This window comes from Thunnus albacares, chromosome 19 (assembly GCF_914725855.1).
Source record: "Thunnus albacares chromosome 19, fThuAlb1.1, whole genome shotgun sequence".
In the NCBI taxonomy this organism is placed as follows: Eukaryota; Metazoa; Chordata; class Actinopteri; order Scombriformes; family Scombridae; genus Thunnus; species Thunnus albacares.
The window spans coordinates 12,127,206-12,143,608 of record NC_058124.1 but is presented as its reverse complement, the minus strand read 5'-3'; the positions used below and the strand labels follow the sequence as shown (position 1 = coordinate 12,143,608).

The window sequence follows — 16,403 nt, the reverse complement described above, 5'->3', positions numbered from 1 at the left end:
ACAAGATATGTAGCTGCATAATGATTCAGATTCAGATTGTCCAGTAAATTTACATAAAATGGAAATTCGTCTTTGGCACTGGCACATAAGACAATGCACATCATACACAGCAATGCACAATAATTATACATTAAAGGTGGGATAAAATCTTAAAGTGACTACATGGCAAGTGGCAATAATAAACGTGATTATAGAAATCAATAGTGTGACACATAATTACAACTAAAGATGAACTTTTCAGTGGTCTCTACTGGACAAATGATGTAACTGTGCCGTTTAAATGTTTAAACCGTCTCAAACATATCTTTGCCATTTTAGTGCTGTAAAGTCTTGTTCCTTATCTGCTGAGCTATAAAATACACTGATAACCTACTTATCAAGTATTAAGACTCCAGTTAATACATGAAAGGCACACACTTTCACCAGCATGTTATGCGTATACTGACTCTAACAAAGAGGAAAGAGTTTAAAAGTACTGTCTGATGATTACTATTATAGCATTATGAAATGGATTATGAAAATTTATAGAATGAGGAACCACTGTCGGTGTCTCATCTCCAACAACCCACAGCCAGAGCCCTGCAGGGTCTCATGTTTCAGCTCACCTGTCTTCTTTTCAGGTTAAACTGGAATGTAAGGCTCCAAGCTCCAAAGTATTCACATGCTATCAGGACAAAATACAGCTCGAAAACCTGAAAAATTGCCTCCTGAAAGTACCCCACTCACCCACACCTACTCATAAATAGGATCTGTGGCTGCTCTTTGTTTACCTATGGAAATTTGAGCCAGGTAATGTGATGACGTATCCCCACCTCACCTCCCCCAAAGACTTCTGTTGTTCTTCCTATTAAACTTACAACTTGTGAGACACCTAATTATACATCACAGTGACGCGGACACGTCAAATGCGCCAGTAATGGTGAAAATGTGATGTTTTCTAAATGTACCTCGCGCTTTTCCTTTTCCTTTTGTCAGCCTGGTCAGAGAATGATAGGTGGAAGTGATGCAATGTTTCTATGCACCTGTGACACCCCCCCTCCAAACACACACACACACACACACATCCACATCAACCTGATAATACAGAGTAGGACGCGCGAGCCATTGGGTGGAGCAGCAGCGTCGCGTGCTGCGGAATACATTCTAACATTCAGCAGGTCGTTAACGTTGCGCGCGCGGCTAGGTTGCAGATGCAGGTGGGGGGAAATGGCGAACGGGCGCGGGCGGCGGTGGTGCGCCTTGTGAGGATACAGTAGTGGCAGGCGGCAGCTCGAGGACAGACGGGAGAAGGAGAGGAACCATGGAGGACTCGGAGCCCGCAGAGGACGGCTTGCTCGCGGGCTTGCGGTGGAACCGGAGCGCACGGGACCAGGCTCAGCTCAAGCACAAAATCCGGGATCTGCCGGGGCTACTGAAGCACGGGCTGCACCTGCGGAAGAAGAGCGTGAGTATTTCAAACCGACCGCTGGCTGACTGTCCGTCCTTCCGTGTTTGATGTTTGGTGAACGTTAGCAACGGCTGGCGCAGGTTTTTTTTTTTTTTTAATCTTTTCAACCAGCCGTTTTCTCGACACCGTTTTAGTATGAGGCTGTTTCGTAACACTGTCACGACTCAGGTGTTTTCATTTTTGTTACAAGCATTACTGTCGCAGAGGCACCGTGTGTGTGTGTGGGTGTGAGTGCGTTACATCCATAATAACCAGAATTGCTGTTGGACACCATACCTTCACACTCCAGTAGTCAAGGCAACACCACCACCACCACCACACACACACACACACACACACACACACATTGACACACACAAACACACACCTCACATAGCCTATATACACAATATTCTTATAAACTGCAGTGTGCAGCTGCACACAGATTAATTTAGCAGGTCTGCAACTATCAATTATTTTTTGATTATTGGTTAATGTTTCAGATTTTTCTAGATTAAATGATTATTCACCATACAATGTTAAAAAAAATGTGAAAAATGCCCATCACAAGTTGTGACAGCCCCACTGTAATGTATTCAAATGACTTGTCCAACCAACCATCCACAACTCAGACATGCAGTTTAAAATGATATAAAAACCGAGAAAAGCAGCAAATCCTCAAATTGGAGAAGCTGCAATTATGAAATGAACAGATAATCGATTATCAGAATCATTGCATATTGCTTCTCAGTTGATCAACTAATTGATTAATCAACTGATTGTTTTAGCTCTGATCTTTAGTAAATAAACTAATATTTCTATATCTTATTATTATATCAGTTTTCCATATTTTAATGGGGCAAATTTGTAGGCCTATATCAACCATCGGCAAGAGAAGAGAGAACTCCTGCACACTGTCCTTTTACGTGCAATAAACTTAATTAGAGATACAACGTTTCGGTCCTTAGACCTTCATTAGGTAAAGCTGAGGAACAACATATAGCCATCACGTCTTCAGGTGAGACCAGTTAGGGATGATGAGCTGTCAGACAATCAGTCCCAAAATCTGTATGCAGCCATCAGAAATCTATCTCATGGGTACTCTGTCTCTTCAACTAAGCAGTAAATGTGTGTGACTCCGGGTGCCCTGTTGTGGAAGGAGCACACCTGACAAGTCAAATAGCTGCTCCAAGTGTCAGCTCCGCTCATCTTCATCATCGGTAGCAGCCAGAAGAAAATGTGTCCCTGTTTCCCTCTTTGGGAATCAGAGACAGAGCGGCAGGACTTCCAGTCCCACTGGCGCCAAAATGTGCTAAAAATACACAACATTTGTAGTGTAACGGCTCCTTAGACCAAGGAGATGAACAGTTTGTCATGTTGTATCTTGTTATTTTTAAGTGATGTTTAAATGACCTACAGTTTGAAGACACTTTGTGTTCCTGCCACCTGTCTGATTAATATGATTCAATTCTCGGGTAACAAATCAACTCCAGCAAATCCTATAATAAATATCCGAACAGAATATGCAAAAACCTAAATAATAAACATGATTATAATGAAACCAGAGAGCATGGGTGAATGAAGGGATTACTTGCCTATTGAAAATTACAGATGTGTCAAAATGATGTAGCACCGATCACATCAGCAGCTGGATTAAACAGACAGTGTTTCAATCATTTAACTGTAGTATGTACTGCATCATCTCTGTGTTTTTGTTCATTGAAGGGAAGGAAACAAGGGAAGACTGAGTAGATGAAGAAATATGTTGATTTCCCCCCCTACCCTCCACCCCACCCCCCCCTCCTCCCATCTCATCTCTTCATCTAGCTCAGTGCCTGTGTGCTTGTGTGCATGTGTGGGTGAGTGTGATGAGGCGTAGGTAAGTAGTGTAAAGGTATGGCTGTTCTGGCAGACTGGTTCTCTCTAGACACTGGCAGTTTCCTACGCTTCACCTGGCACACACACTAACACAGACACACACACTTGTATATTAATATAAAAATACTCCAAAAAGAGGTTAGCGAGGAGCTGCCATGGATTGTTTTCGCATTACTTTGCAAAATAGCACTAAAATATTACACAACTCTTTTCTTTTTTGTTGATCCATGGAGCATCTTGAACAATTGTTTGTTTTTGTTCTAATATTTGTTGCCCTACAAAGAAAAAAAAAACTCCTGACTTAAGCAGTTTCTCACATTACCTCATGTGCGTCTTTGATGTTTGCAGACAGCTTATGAAATGAATTGAAACTATTGTATTGCAAAGAGCCATCTGTCGCCTTTGGTTTCAGCCTGCAGCAACCTCACCTTGGAGAATCCCGTCTTAAATTAATCTCTGTTGTGACTTGCTCCAGTATTCAATTATTAGTCTTTTTATTGGCTACAATATGACAGGAGCAGAAAGATTTGCTCTAAGGAACACTTTACCTAGTTTTTAACTTTCACTACACTCGCCAGGGTGAAGCTGAGATTACTAAACCCATCAGGGAAAGTCTGGCTAGTTTCCCTCCTTCTCCCCAAGAGAGTCGACTTCAGCTCAGTCATATGTCAGATTTGAGATCTACCAATCAGCCAGCCAAAATTGTGCAGATACTATTATGAATTACTTCATATTTTATGACATGTTGTCAAAGTAAAACATACTTGTTTGGTGGGGAAATGTAGGGCAAGATAGATTCCCCTGGAGCCAACTGGTAGACCTGATTGATAGTGTTTTGTGCTGTTGCCCAACAATTCCCACAGGATCCCACTAACTCCTCTGAAACTGGTTTCACTTTTGAGTTTTGGTTGGATTCTAATGCTAACGCCAACAGAGGGAGACCAATGTGTGTATCACAATGTGGCACATGAAACATTGTTTAGTGATAAATGAGAGACAACTTCCAATGAGAACCAAGATAAATTCACTAAGACTTTTTGTAACCTATTTCTGTTTGTCAATGGCCAGCAGTGTCTTAATATATACTTTGTAAATTGCTACGATTCAGGTTCAAATGCGATATTTGCTTTTGCACATGAATACAAGGACAAGGAGTTTCTTCAGGCTAGAGCAGCAATGATTAGTTGATTAATCGATAAGTTGATGGACAGGAAATTAATCGCCAAGTATTTTTATGATCAAATAATATGTTTTATGCATCTTTTAAAAACAAATATGCCATAAATTTGCTGGTTTTTGCTTCTCAAATGTGATTATTTAATGATTTTCTCTGTCACACATGATAGTATCTGAATATCTTTGTGTTTTGGACAAAATAAGTCATTCAAAGAAGCAGCCATTGACTCTGGGAAATTATAGTGTGTATTGATGAAGATAATCATTAGTTGCAGCTCTGCTTAAGTCAATCAATAAACACAAACCAATAAAAGAGAAACAAAGAACATGAAAAACACAAGGAACATCTAAGGAGGTGGATGAAGTTAACATGCTGGCAGCAATGGCATATTTTTGAAAGAGAACCTACACAGTTGTGCATTTACAGTTTAATCATATTATATGGGGTCACAGTTTCTGCTTCTTCCTTCTACTTTGTATTGATATCTGGCAGACTGCTTATTTCACTATTGCCATTAGGACATTTGAATGTGTATAATGAAAATGTTGCCACAGTTGTGACCAAATCCACCAAAATGTAAAACCCTTATTATGGGTAAAAACTTCAACACAAACCCAGACCTACTTACAGAACATATGTTACCCATTAATACTGTATATCGATGTAGAATATGCTGCTCTATATCATTTAGACTGTGAAATGAGGTTAAGAAGCATGACACACTAATAATGTAAGCTATCAGACTTTACAATCACTGTGTCAGAGGAAAGTTTATGATATTCCTCAGAAGATGGTGTAATATCTGTATTATACATGCATCAGCTTGTGATGTGTTTTTATGTCTGCCAGCTATATTTCACACCCATAACTGCATTATACATTAATATAGGAATGATGAAAGGGTATGTGAGGGGTGGAGAGAGACTCAAACACACTTTACACTTGTATACTTTATAGACACACACACACTTTATCACGAGAAACCCCGTACTTTACAATAACAACTTACATATTCATATGATTACTTAGAATATAATTGCTTCGCCAAAGAAAAATGTGCACACTAATAAAAGCGTATACTGTATGCAGAATGAACAATGCCTAATAAAACATGCAGACAGCAAAAGAAAAAACAAGTACCAGGAAAATGAGCAGTCATATAAATGTCATTATTCTTAAGACCACCATTATGTTAGCTTGGTATCTAATATAAGGCCATTTGTTGTTTTTCAAAATAGTAAATGTTGAGACATTGTCTTTAAAAGTTTGAATGTTGTGTTTTCAGATATTTAGGGATTTAGGCTAAATCAATTCACGAAATCAATTCACAAACAAAATCAACGAGAATCTGATACTTTTTCACTGAATATGGCATTTACCATGCATAAATGATGATTATTAGACTTTTACACCGATTGTCTAAGAGGTACCTTAACTGTAAGACTTCAAATATTGGGACACATCGATTTTCAAAGACAACATAATCATAAACTCAGGTCACATAAAGTCCAAAAATATTCTTGTTCAGGGCTGTGACTATCATTTTCAGATAGATGTATAGATACAGATTAGTATTTCCTGAAGCCCAACAGTCCAAACTCCAAGATATTTATCATAGAAGACCAAAACCCAGCAAATACATTTGAGAAATTTGGTCCAGAGAATTTTTAGCATTGTGAGTCTCACTAGTAGCATGGCTCTAGGGACGGCAATTTCAGTGAATCTACCACTTGTGTACAGACTATATTTCAACATCTATTGGATGGATTGCCATGAAATTTTGTACCGACATTCATGGTCCCCAGAGGACGAAGCATACTGACTGATGACCCCCTTGCCTCTAATGCCACTATGCATTTTGACAATTTGGTTTGTCTTGACAACTATTGGCTGACATAAAGATGTTGCAGGTCCCCATAGGATAAATTTGAAAGACTGGTGCCATCATCAGATGAATTTATTCAACACTTTTGCTTATGACAAATACCTGCAAGATTACGCAGATGACGTTCCCATCAGCCTCAGCTGTACTTTGTGTTTAGCACTGATTAGCAACAGTTAGCATACTAACAGGCTAAAGTAAGATGGTGCCTGCTAAACATCAGCATGTTAGAAGTGTCACTGTGAGCACTTTAGCATGCTGATGTTAGCATTTAGCTCAAAGCCTCACTGTGCTTAAGTGCAATCTCACACTAAAGCTAGCATGGTTGCAAACTGTTAGTCTAGCTTTAAAAAATACTTAAACTGCTGATCAAATCGTTGACTAATTGTTTCAGCTCTGTTTGTCGTTTTGAACAAATAGGCCTATAGCCAAAGGTCACGTGTGGCAGCAGATAGTCATGGGCTGGCAGGTGGGTTTGTTCACAGCTGTACTTGGTGTGCGCGCATGTGTGAGTGCATTTGTGTATGTCCATTGAGCTGTAGCTGCTTTGATGTCTCCATTTTGACTTCCTTGTATGACGAATCTGTCGAGGAGTCGACAGGAGCTTAGTGTGAATGTGTGTGTGTGAGGGGGCTTGCCAAGCTTACCGTGCTACAGCTCTTCACTGTGCTCAGCAATCTAATCTGAGAGTAATCCATTTCTTGCAGATAATGACCCGCTCTCTCCTGCTCGCTCGCTCTCTCTCTCTCTCTGTATACACACTTTGAAGTCATCACACAGATAAGCGTGTCAGCATGTGCTCTCTCTTTATAGCCCTCATTCCTCTTCTCTTCTCTTCTCTTCTCTTCTCTTCTCTTCTCTTCTCTTCTCTTCTCTTCTCTTCTCTTCTCTTCTCTTCTCTTCTCTTCTCTTCTCTTCTCTTCTCTTGTGTCACTCTTGTTTGGCCTTCGGTGTACCGACAGCAGTGAACTGTACACCGTGTGATGGAGGAGTGCAAAGAAGAAGAAACCGAAGCACAGACAAAGACACTCACAGGAACACGGCCAGCAGACATTTCTCTCGTCGTGTGATACAGTATGAATGAAACCCCTCTAGCGCTGGTGCGTCTGAGTGTGTTTGTGAGAAGAGATGATGGCGGAGAAACAGAGACCTTTCGAGAGATCTGTGTTCACCAGACAGGGAGACAAAGAGATGGAGAGATAAGATACAGCATCCGAGACAAAAGGGAGAAAGAAAGAGCAAGACAGAGCTCTGTCTCTCTTTTGTCGAGAGTCAGAAACAATTTATTTAGTCTATGTGCTTGGCTGGCTGGTGTGCTCTACTTAACCCTCAGTCCAAACACTGCATGTCTTCACACTTAAATACAGAAAAAAAGCTCTCATCTTTACTGATATCTAGCAGGATGTCAACACTTTTTTGAAAACATTTTCCAGTGTGGATAAATCTGAAACATTTCATTATAAAGGGGAAAATTATGCTTTTGTACTGTTTGTCACCTCTAACTTTCTCTATGATCACTGGTTTTAAATGTCAATACGTCTACAACTAACGATTCTTTTGGATTCATCTGTCAATTATTTTCTCTTTAAATGTTTTGGTCTTAAGAATGTCAAAAGATTGTAAAGAAATTCCAGAAAAACAAAAAAAAAAACCCAAGAAAAGCAGGAAAATCTCAGAATTGAGAAAGCTGTGAGCTGTACACCGTGTAGTGGAGGAGTGTGTGTTTGTGCATAGAAAAGGAAACGTTAAATCCATTAAGAAAGTGGTTTCTGTTGATCGACTGATTCATTGACTGATGGTCTCAGCTATACCGTTGCTGATCACACAGCACAGATGTATTTATGTGTAATTTGTCCAACAACGTTGATCATAAAATGGTGATTTGATGTATGTCTCAATGCAGCAGAGTAAGAATTACTGTTCGCCTGGTTGTCATATAGCTTTTAGGAGCTGTGATCAATCACTATTTTTGGTTGTTCAGTTGTCTGACAACAGAAAGAGAGAAATATGTAAATGGAAACAGCTAAATTGTGAGTTCAGTTGTATTAAACCACAGTATAAATGATCACAGACAGCAGGAAGGGAGAATTTAACCATCTGATATCAGTAACCACTCTGTCTTAACAATTCCTGAGCAGATGTTTGCTGTGATACATAGTTTTGCTGTTTGCTGACTGAAGTAGAAGTAAGAAGAAGAGTTTCAGCATTTAACTTATTAATTATGCGTTTCCGTATGGACAGATATCTCAAGGAAAACAACCTGAAAATGCTAATGTGGAGGCACATCGTTTTCACTCAAGGTGTTTTTCAGATTTAGCCAACTTAAGGCTGGAACTGCATGTGTGCAAACTTGCACAGAGGTTACACGTGTTTCTTATGTAATTGTTTGGATTTTGAGGATTGTTTACAGTTCCCAGTAACACCCCTCTTTATGTAGACCTGCAGAGACATTTAGGTGTATCTTCAGAGAACTACAATTCAAGCCTTAGTGTGAGCACAGTCTTAATCGAGATTAAGTCAGCTGTAGTACAGTCACTGGCTTTGGATAAGGTGTGTATTTAATTGTGTATGCTCGCTCACTTGCTTGTGTGTATGCATGTGTGTGTGTGTGCGACATCCCCGACAGTATCATCGCTCTAATGAGGATCACACACACTGCTTCACATCTCTCTAATCATCCCTCTATTTCATTTTCCCGCAACTCAAAGCCACAGCAGTACATTTCTCTCCGTCTCTGTCTTTATCTCGCGCACTCTCTTTTTCACAATCACAATTAAAATGATCTCTGCGTCTCTCACGTCTCATCCCTCTCCTTCTCCATCTGTCATGCTCATATCCCCCCCCGTCATATATTCATAGACTGTTGTGAATTGTTCAGTTTCCTTTTTCTCCTCTTTTCATTCAAACTCATTTGTATTTGTTCATCTACATTCATCCTCTACAGTTGCTGAGGTGCTTTTCGTTTGTTCCCTCATTTGATCTCTCTATTCGTCTTCACCTGGTGGTTTGTTATCGTCAGCCAGTGAGAGGCGAAGAGCAGCGGCACCGGCTCAGTTTTCTCTGAAGGTTTCCAGTGGGAATCAAACCTACAACTCTTACAGTGATCCTGCTTTACAGACTGAGCTCACAGACCAGTTGCACTCCTATTGCAGAAGGTTCTCATGTGTCTGTTTTTAATGAACACTGGCAACATGATCGTCATCCTAATACAACTGTACAGTTTGTATTTTACTCTGGTGTTTTCACAGCAGTTAACAGTATCTGATATTTACTCACCCATATCCGCTGATAATGATGCTGGATTGCTCCCAGTCCAAATCAGATGAAAAACTGTTGCAAAAGATATTCACTCACTTGGACTTTTTCATGTTAGAACATTCTAACAAAAAACAAACATTTAAGACATTTTGAAATGTCACAGTAGGAGAAGCACAGGTGTAAATAATACAACTAATGATGTCTTAGTTACATTTACAGTAGCTGCTTCATTTTCAAGTTTTCTGCTATTGTGCGTCCCGGCTCACTGTCACACTGTCATAGCTTACTGAAGTACTTTAATACAACAAAGCCATCGTTAATGTTATTAGTGACACCTGTGCTTTTATTATAAGTCAAATTAGACCAATCAGCTGTTAGACCATCTGGTGCATTTGACCTAAAATCACTTGTCACACCTTGATTACACACAGGTGATCTCCATTGAGCTTCTAATGCAACTTCTAAAAACAATTGGCCTACTAGTCATAATTTAGGTGTGTCAGTGTAAAGGGGTAAGTTATTCTGTGCTCTATATTTGTACTTTCATTAAGATTAATTTTTCACTTCAAGATCAAAGAGTCTTTGATCGGCATCAAAAATTAATGTTTAAACCACAGTGACTCTGTTATAAAAAAAAAAAAAAAAAACACTGAATACTTTTATAGGCACTGTAAAGGTTTCCTTGTGTGAGTTGGAAAAGAACAGATACATCTTAATCTGATCTTAAAGTAAGGTAATTAAGTGTTTTTTCAAGATGAATGTTGGAATATTGAATACTAGACATACATTTTTTTTCAAAGCTGGTATGACATAGTTACTATACAATAATGCAATGTGTGATTCAGTACTCAATATTAGGCCCTAATACAGGACAAATAGTTGCAAACAAATATGCAAATAGTCAAAAAAAAATTAACACAGTGTTGTCATTCCTCATTATGTTTACATTTGAGTTGATATTTTATTGCTTGTGTTTAAAAAAACACACCTGTTATGAATTATTATCTTCAAAAATTGTTGCTGGAGTTTGAAAATGCGGCTTCGAAATATTTGGAGCAAGCTTATAAGTCAGCAGCAGAGCAATCGAGATGAGTCGTTACTAAATGACATCGGAATGTATTACACTGCAGTGAAATACAAAAACATTTCTGCTGTTACTATCATTTCTTATCTGTTTTATGATGAGTGTGTCACCACAGTGTCAACATGGTGTCAACTAGCTCCTCTGGCACCATAATAAACCATAAAGATTAAGTGTTGATTTCGTGATAGGGGAAGAAGAGGTACAGATTTGCCCAGGGGAAAGGCTCTAACATGGCATGATGGTACTGTAGAAACCATGAAGAGATTTACTACGGCGTCGCTGTAATATTATGATATGATATTTCTTGTATTGGCTTAGTAGTAACACGTGCCTGAGTGAATATGTGTCAGGTTTCACTGATAAACCAGTTAGGCCAGATAATCCTTATAAAAACCTTATAAAGTATACACTTTATGTGTAAAATAAATGGCCACATTCTTTGAGTTTGATAAAAGAATGTTGCATTTATAGGTGTCACTTTACAATAAACCACTAATTATCACCTGAAAGTGTGTATTAGCAATAGTTGTTACTGCTGTTGGTTTAAACAGAACCTCACTAATGTTTTTGGAATGGAAAAACTGGTCTTTCTCATCTCAGAGGCTTGTTTGTTCAGTGTATTTACTATGTGCATGTGTCATTGTGTGTTGGCTCTGATGGCTTGTGTGTATTTTGTTTCAACAGCAATCACCAGACACTATCCCTGGCCCGAGCACTGGACCTACAGTACACAAGGTAAGGAAACACGCACACGCACACACACACACACACACACACACAGATGATGTCCTCTCTTAAGTTTTGCTACGAGGTAAAAATTTGTTTGCTAAGTCCCAATATAGGTGACATCAGTGGTGATATTACCTTGGGATTTTTCCAAGCTAGTTTCACCAACTGCACGCACACACGCATGCACGCACGCATGCATGGGTAACACTTTCTATGGCGCCCATGTCTATGATGCATTATAAACATACTTATAATGCATTATAATCTGCTTATAGCACTGTATAATTATAGTAAGCGGCACTCATAAATATTCATAATGATTTATAAAAATAATCAAAACACATTATGAAGCATTCTATAATGACTTCAACTTCAATTTTATAATGACTTTTAAGGTTGCACACACGCATGCACACACACACACTCAGAGAGAGTCTTAATTTGTCATGCATCACTATAATGCTGTTTGGTAAAGTCTGTACTGTGGAAAAGGCCTTAGGGTTTAAATATCTCACCAGTACAGTTTCTTTCAACATTGAAAACATCAGCTAAAAAAATAACAAGGTTAAAAAATGAGGGAAATCAACATCTAAAGCTCAGATTCTGCTTACATGTGCACCTGTGCCAAAAAATGTATCTGCTTGGTAGTTTGTCCCTCAGAATTATTATATTTCACTAGATTTTCTTCTATACCTTGCCTCAGTGGAAATGCAGTACTGTATGACGCTCGTAAAAACTAAAGTCTTTGCTCACAGGCACTTAAGAAAACGCTTGCAAAAATGGGGGCTTAAACGTGATCTTTGCTAAGCCAGTCTAAATCCCCCAGCCTCAGTTTTGCTACAAGACTCTAGTCTTGAAAATATTCACTGAGTATTATTGATTTAACCTGGATGCTGATGCTGGACCAATCAATAAACTATGGAGATTAGTTTGGATGATCGTGACAACGAGTAGTTCTTCGTTTTGAATTTTAAGTCAGAACTGGCTGGCCACCATTCGACTCTTGAACTTTGTGATCAATTACTTCAACATTACATATGATTCTTCAACAGCTGATATGTCACCTCATATTTATTCAAAAACCAATTCAGGCAACTGAAGCAACTTTGTAGGATATCTTGAAAATCTGAACGAAAACATGTTTCAGCAAAGGTGTTGTAAATTATTTGTCATTGTTTTTCACACCTTGATACAATTGCCTGTCAAGTAATTTTGTTATATTAGCAACACCCATAACTGAAGAACATGGCTATCAAGGATCAGCAGACCACAGTGTGTGAAGTGAAATTCAAGGGCTGGCTGTGTGAGCCTGATTAAATCCAGCCTCTTTGTTTGAAGGGCATTGATGACATCACCTTGCTGCCCCTAATATAATGATCAGTGATTCTGCTTTGCAGCCAGAAACCTTTGGGCCCTTTTGTACAAAGTTGAAATCAAAATTGGGTGTCGGTCACATATTGAAGTGCATAATGACTGTGTTCACATAGACTGCAAGGTTTTGATTAGAACAATAACTAACGAGTACCTTAATCTACCTTTAAGGTTTTTCATGTAGTGTTGATCTCTAGAACAAACTTTCTTTGGGGCCTAACAAATGTGTTTAATGCTTCTCTTTCATCATAACACATTTGCAAAGAGTTTTTGAATATTTTTACATGTTTACTTTAATGTTTCTATTGACTAGCTGTCTTCCTACCTGCCTTTTACTGACACATAGCTGTTTTTTGTTGCATTATGCTACCAACTGCTGAAAAATGGAAAAGTGGAAAACCGTCAGCAAGAATGTGTATTTCTCCCATGTGCATGTGCATCTTTGTGTATGTGCACAAATTACAAACAAAACAGGGACCCACTTTTGGAAACATTGCTTCATAGCACCACTGTAATGGTCAAAAAATCCACAGGATACCTTTTTAACAGGAGACGCACAATGCACAGGCAAGCAACCTGGAAAGACGCAGGAGGAGCCAGCCACCCCACAGTGCCCAGAACCTCCAAGTGCTGCAAAAGACTAACCTCAGCATCAAGTCCGAGAGGAAGAGGATCAAATGGCCAGCAGCTAACAAGGCATCTCTGTGGAACCAGCTAGATAATGATGTAGATCAGATTCTGGAGGTGATTGCAGGGGGAGATGTTGACAGGAAACTTCAAGCTATGACAGCAAGCTGTGAACCTCGCCTCGGAAGGATTTGGGGAAGAGCAAGGGAAAGGTGTCAGAGGACATTATTCAAAGAATCAAAGGATGGCAAAGATTCACAACATCAGACAGGAGCTGAAGACCCTAAGGCGCTAGCATAAGCAAGCAGGGGAAGAGGAACGCACAGGCCTAGCTCGGCTGATATGCGTCCTGATCATGGTGCTATGTTGATTGGAGAGGCATCGGAGATGCCGTTGTGAAAGAGCCTGTAAGTGGGCTGTGTTCATAGCCAACCCTTACAAATTCACCAAACAGCTTTTAGGATGAAAATGCAGTGGCATGCTGGTATGCTTGCAGGAGGACATAGACCAAAGCTGGAATTCAGGTCAGGACTGGGAGGAAGTGGAGAGCAGAGGAAGCTGTTTTGCAGGCAAAGTTGCAGCTCTGTCACAAGAGGCTGGTGGGAGTGGTGGACTGCGATCTTTTCCAACCCCCCACATTGACATTACCAAAGGGAAGGAAATTGACACCTAGTCCAGGAGGAGGTGAGAGTAGCGGTGGAGGAGGAAAGGACCTGCAGTAGCGATAAGCCAACAAGGAGCATGGACCAGATAGGACAATGCCATGGAGTGGAAAGTGACCTGGGCTGAGCTGTGGCAGGCTGAGCACAACCGGATCAAGTTCCTTGTCCAGGCGGTCTATGATGTGCATCCCAAACTGTCAAACCTCCTCAATCACTTTCTAAGCTGCTGCACAAAGGCACTGGGAGAGGGGCAGTACATATGGAGGCATGACCAGGTCTTGAAGACCATTGCAGAATCCATCAGCGCTGGCTCACCCCTCAAAACAAGCCATTGCCTTTTTCAGAGCTGGGGAGTAGCCAGGACCTTCTGTGAGAACAACCTGGAAGAGGCATTTGAAAGGAAGATCACCAAGTATAACAGTCTGGTCAGAGAATGTCTGCAAGGTGGCTGGAGAGCAAGATGCTTGCCAATAAAGGTTGGGTGCAGGTGCTTTGCAGCCCAATGTCTATCCAGAGCCCTTAGCTTGCTGGGCGTTGAGGGAGAGAGTAGGAGAAGAGCTATCCATAGTACCACCGATGCGGCAGAGAGACCCTCAAGGTGGCTATGATCAAGAGAGGACAGCCAATTGGGGCAGAGTAGTTAGTTTGCCATCTGGGCACAAGCTGGGGTCTGATCAGCCTAGGCTGGGTCGCCTGGAGGAAGTTGTATGATGTTGAAAGACCTGAAACACCCCATGATTCCAGGAACATGATGATGTGTCCAGAAGTGTCAGTAGATATATATTTGCACTTAATGTTGCAACACAAGGGAGAGTTTAACTAACACATGCTCTGCCTTTCTACTATAAAAGTCAAAGTGACTTAAGTCTTTTGCTAAATTTGCACTCATAGCAGAGACAGGATAAAACTTGAGTTTGAATTGACACTGGAGGAAGTCTCCCAAGTCGTAACATAATGCGAATGGAGCCTCATCAGTCATTAAGTGGGCTCTGCTTTGAAGCATGTAAAAGGGAATATGAATGGAACAGCACAAGCAATACATATAAACAGCTTAACTGAAATACTGTCTTATTTACAATGGTGTCAATAGCAGGATTATTGCAGAGCATGTAGACACAGTCAATGTTTCATTCCTGAGGGGGAAAGAAATTGAGCTGTCCTTGTGAGCCGGTCAATGACAGAGTAGCCAGACCAGCTCTCTGTAGTCTAATGTTCATGTCCAAAACTATTTTTTAGATAAGACTTTTGTCATTTATGAATTGTTTAGCATTCATATTTTAGAAAAACAGTGCAAATGTTTAAAGAATTCATAGTAATTTATTTGTTTTTGTGTATGTGTGTGTGTCTGTCTGTGTATGTATCAGTCTTGCTCCCAGAGTTTTCCATGTGCTGGCCGGGCTGTGAGGAATGCCTTCCTCTCTCATGGACCATACCCAGCTAAAGACAAGATACACCTGGCCAGAATCATACGGTACACTTATCTTTGTGTGTGTGTGTGTGTGTGTGTGTGTGTGTGTGTGTGTGTTTGTGTGTGTGTGTCCGTGAGTATGAGTGTGTGTATCTGTCTGTAGGGCTGAATCGATGTGTCCGGTGAAGCATGTACACTGGCTCACCAACCACAGTTGAGGTCTTTTCTGGTTGGACATTTTATAGCAGACTACAAGATGGTACGGGAATACATGCAGTCCTGTGCAATATATTGTATATTTAGAACATACAGATGCATGCAAAAAACATGTGAACATCTGGACGCAAATATAAATAGATACTCTTAATCATCCTTGCGCACACACACGTACACCAGGAGTTTATCTGGGGGGGGGAGCAGATGGAAAGTATTCAGTGTTTCAGAGGAAAAGGCTTACAGAGAACTAATGAATAATCAATAGATATTGATTAAATAAAAAAAGACAAGCTTTGTGCCGGGGGAAGAGGAGTGTGTATGTGCATCATAACACTATGCGGCTTTGTTTGTGTGCTGAAAATGTATGTGTGTGTGCGTGTGTGTGTCTTTTAACAGACGCAGCTATGTGGGCGTGGAGCTGGTGCAGTGGCTGTGTGAGCAGTGTGTGTACGTGCGCTGTCGGACTACTGCTGTGCGTGTCTGGCAGGTGCTGCTGGAGCTGGGAGTCCTGCTGTCTGGTAAAAACACAATCGCACATACACACACTCATGCTCACACTAACATGCCCGGAGGTCGGAGGCGCTTCGAATTTATAGTCACCTTCCAGCAACATCAGCAACAATCTACACATCTCTAAAGTGACAAATGATGACCCGGTTCACCAGGTGATTTCCAACAAAACAGA

General features: G+C 40.4%; 1 protein-coding gene across 2 annotated transcripts in view; it reads left to right on the top strand.

The window, feature by feature from the left end:
• The first annotated feature begins 1,056 nt into the window (after positions 1–1,056).
• Positions 1,057–16,403, top strand: part of rapgef5a (Rap guanine nucleotide exchange factor (GEF) 5a) — a 51,522-nt gene continuing 36,175 nt past the window's right edge. For both annotated transcript variants that reach the window (XM_044335718.1, XM_044335717.1), the window contains exons 1-4: positions 1,057–1,444; positions 11,390–11,440; positions 15,459–15,565; positions 16,115–16,236. In XM_044335718.1, the coding sequence (XP_044191653.1) occupies positions 1,301–1,444; positions 11,390–11,440; positions 15,459–15,565; positions 16,115–16,236 (424 nt within the window). In that variant the 5' untranslated portion in view covers positions 1,057–1,300. The remainder of the gene's footprint in view (positions 1,445–11,389; positions 11,441–15,458; positions 15,566–16,114; positions 16,237–16,403) is intronic.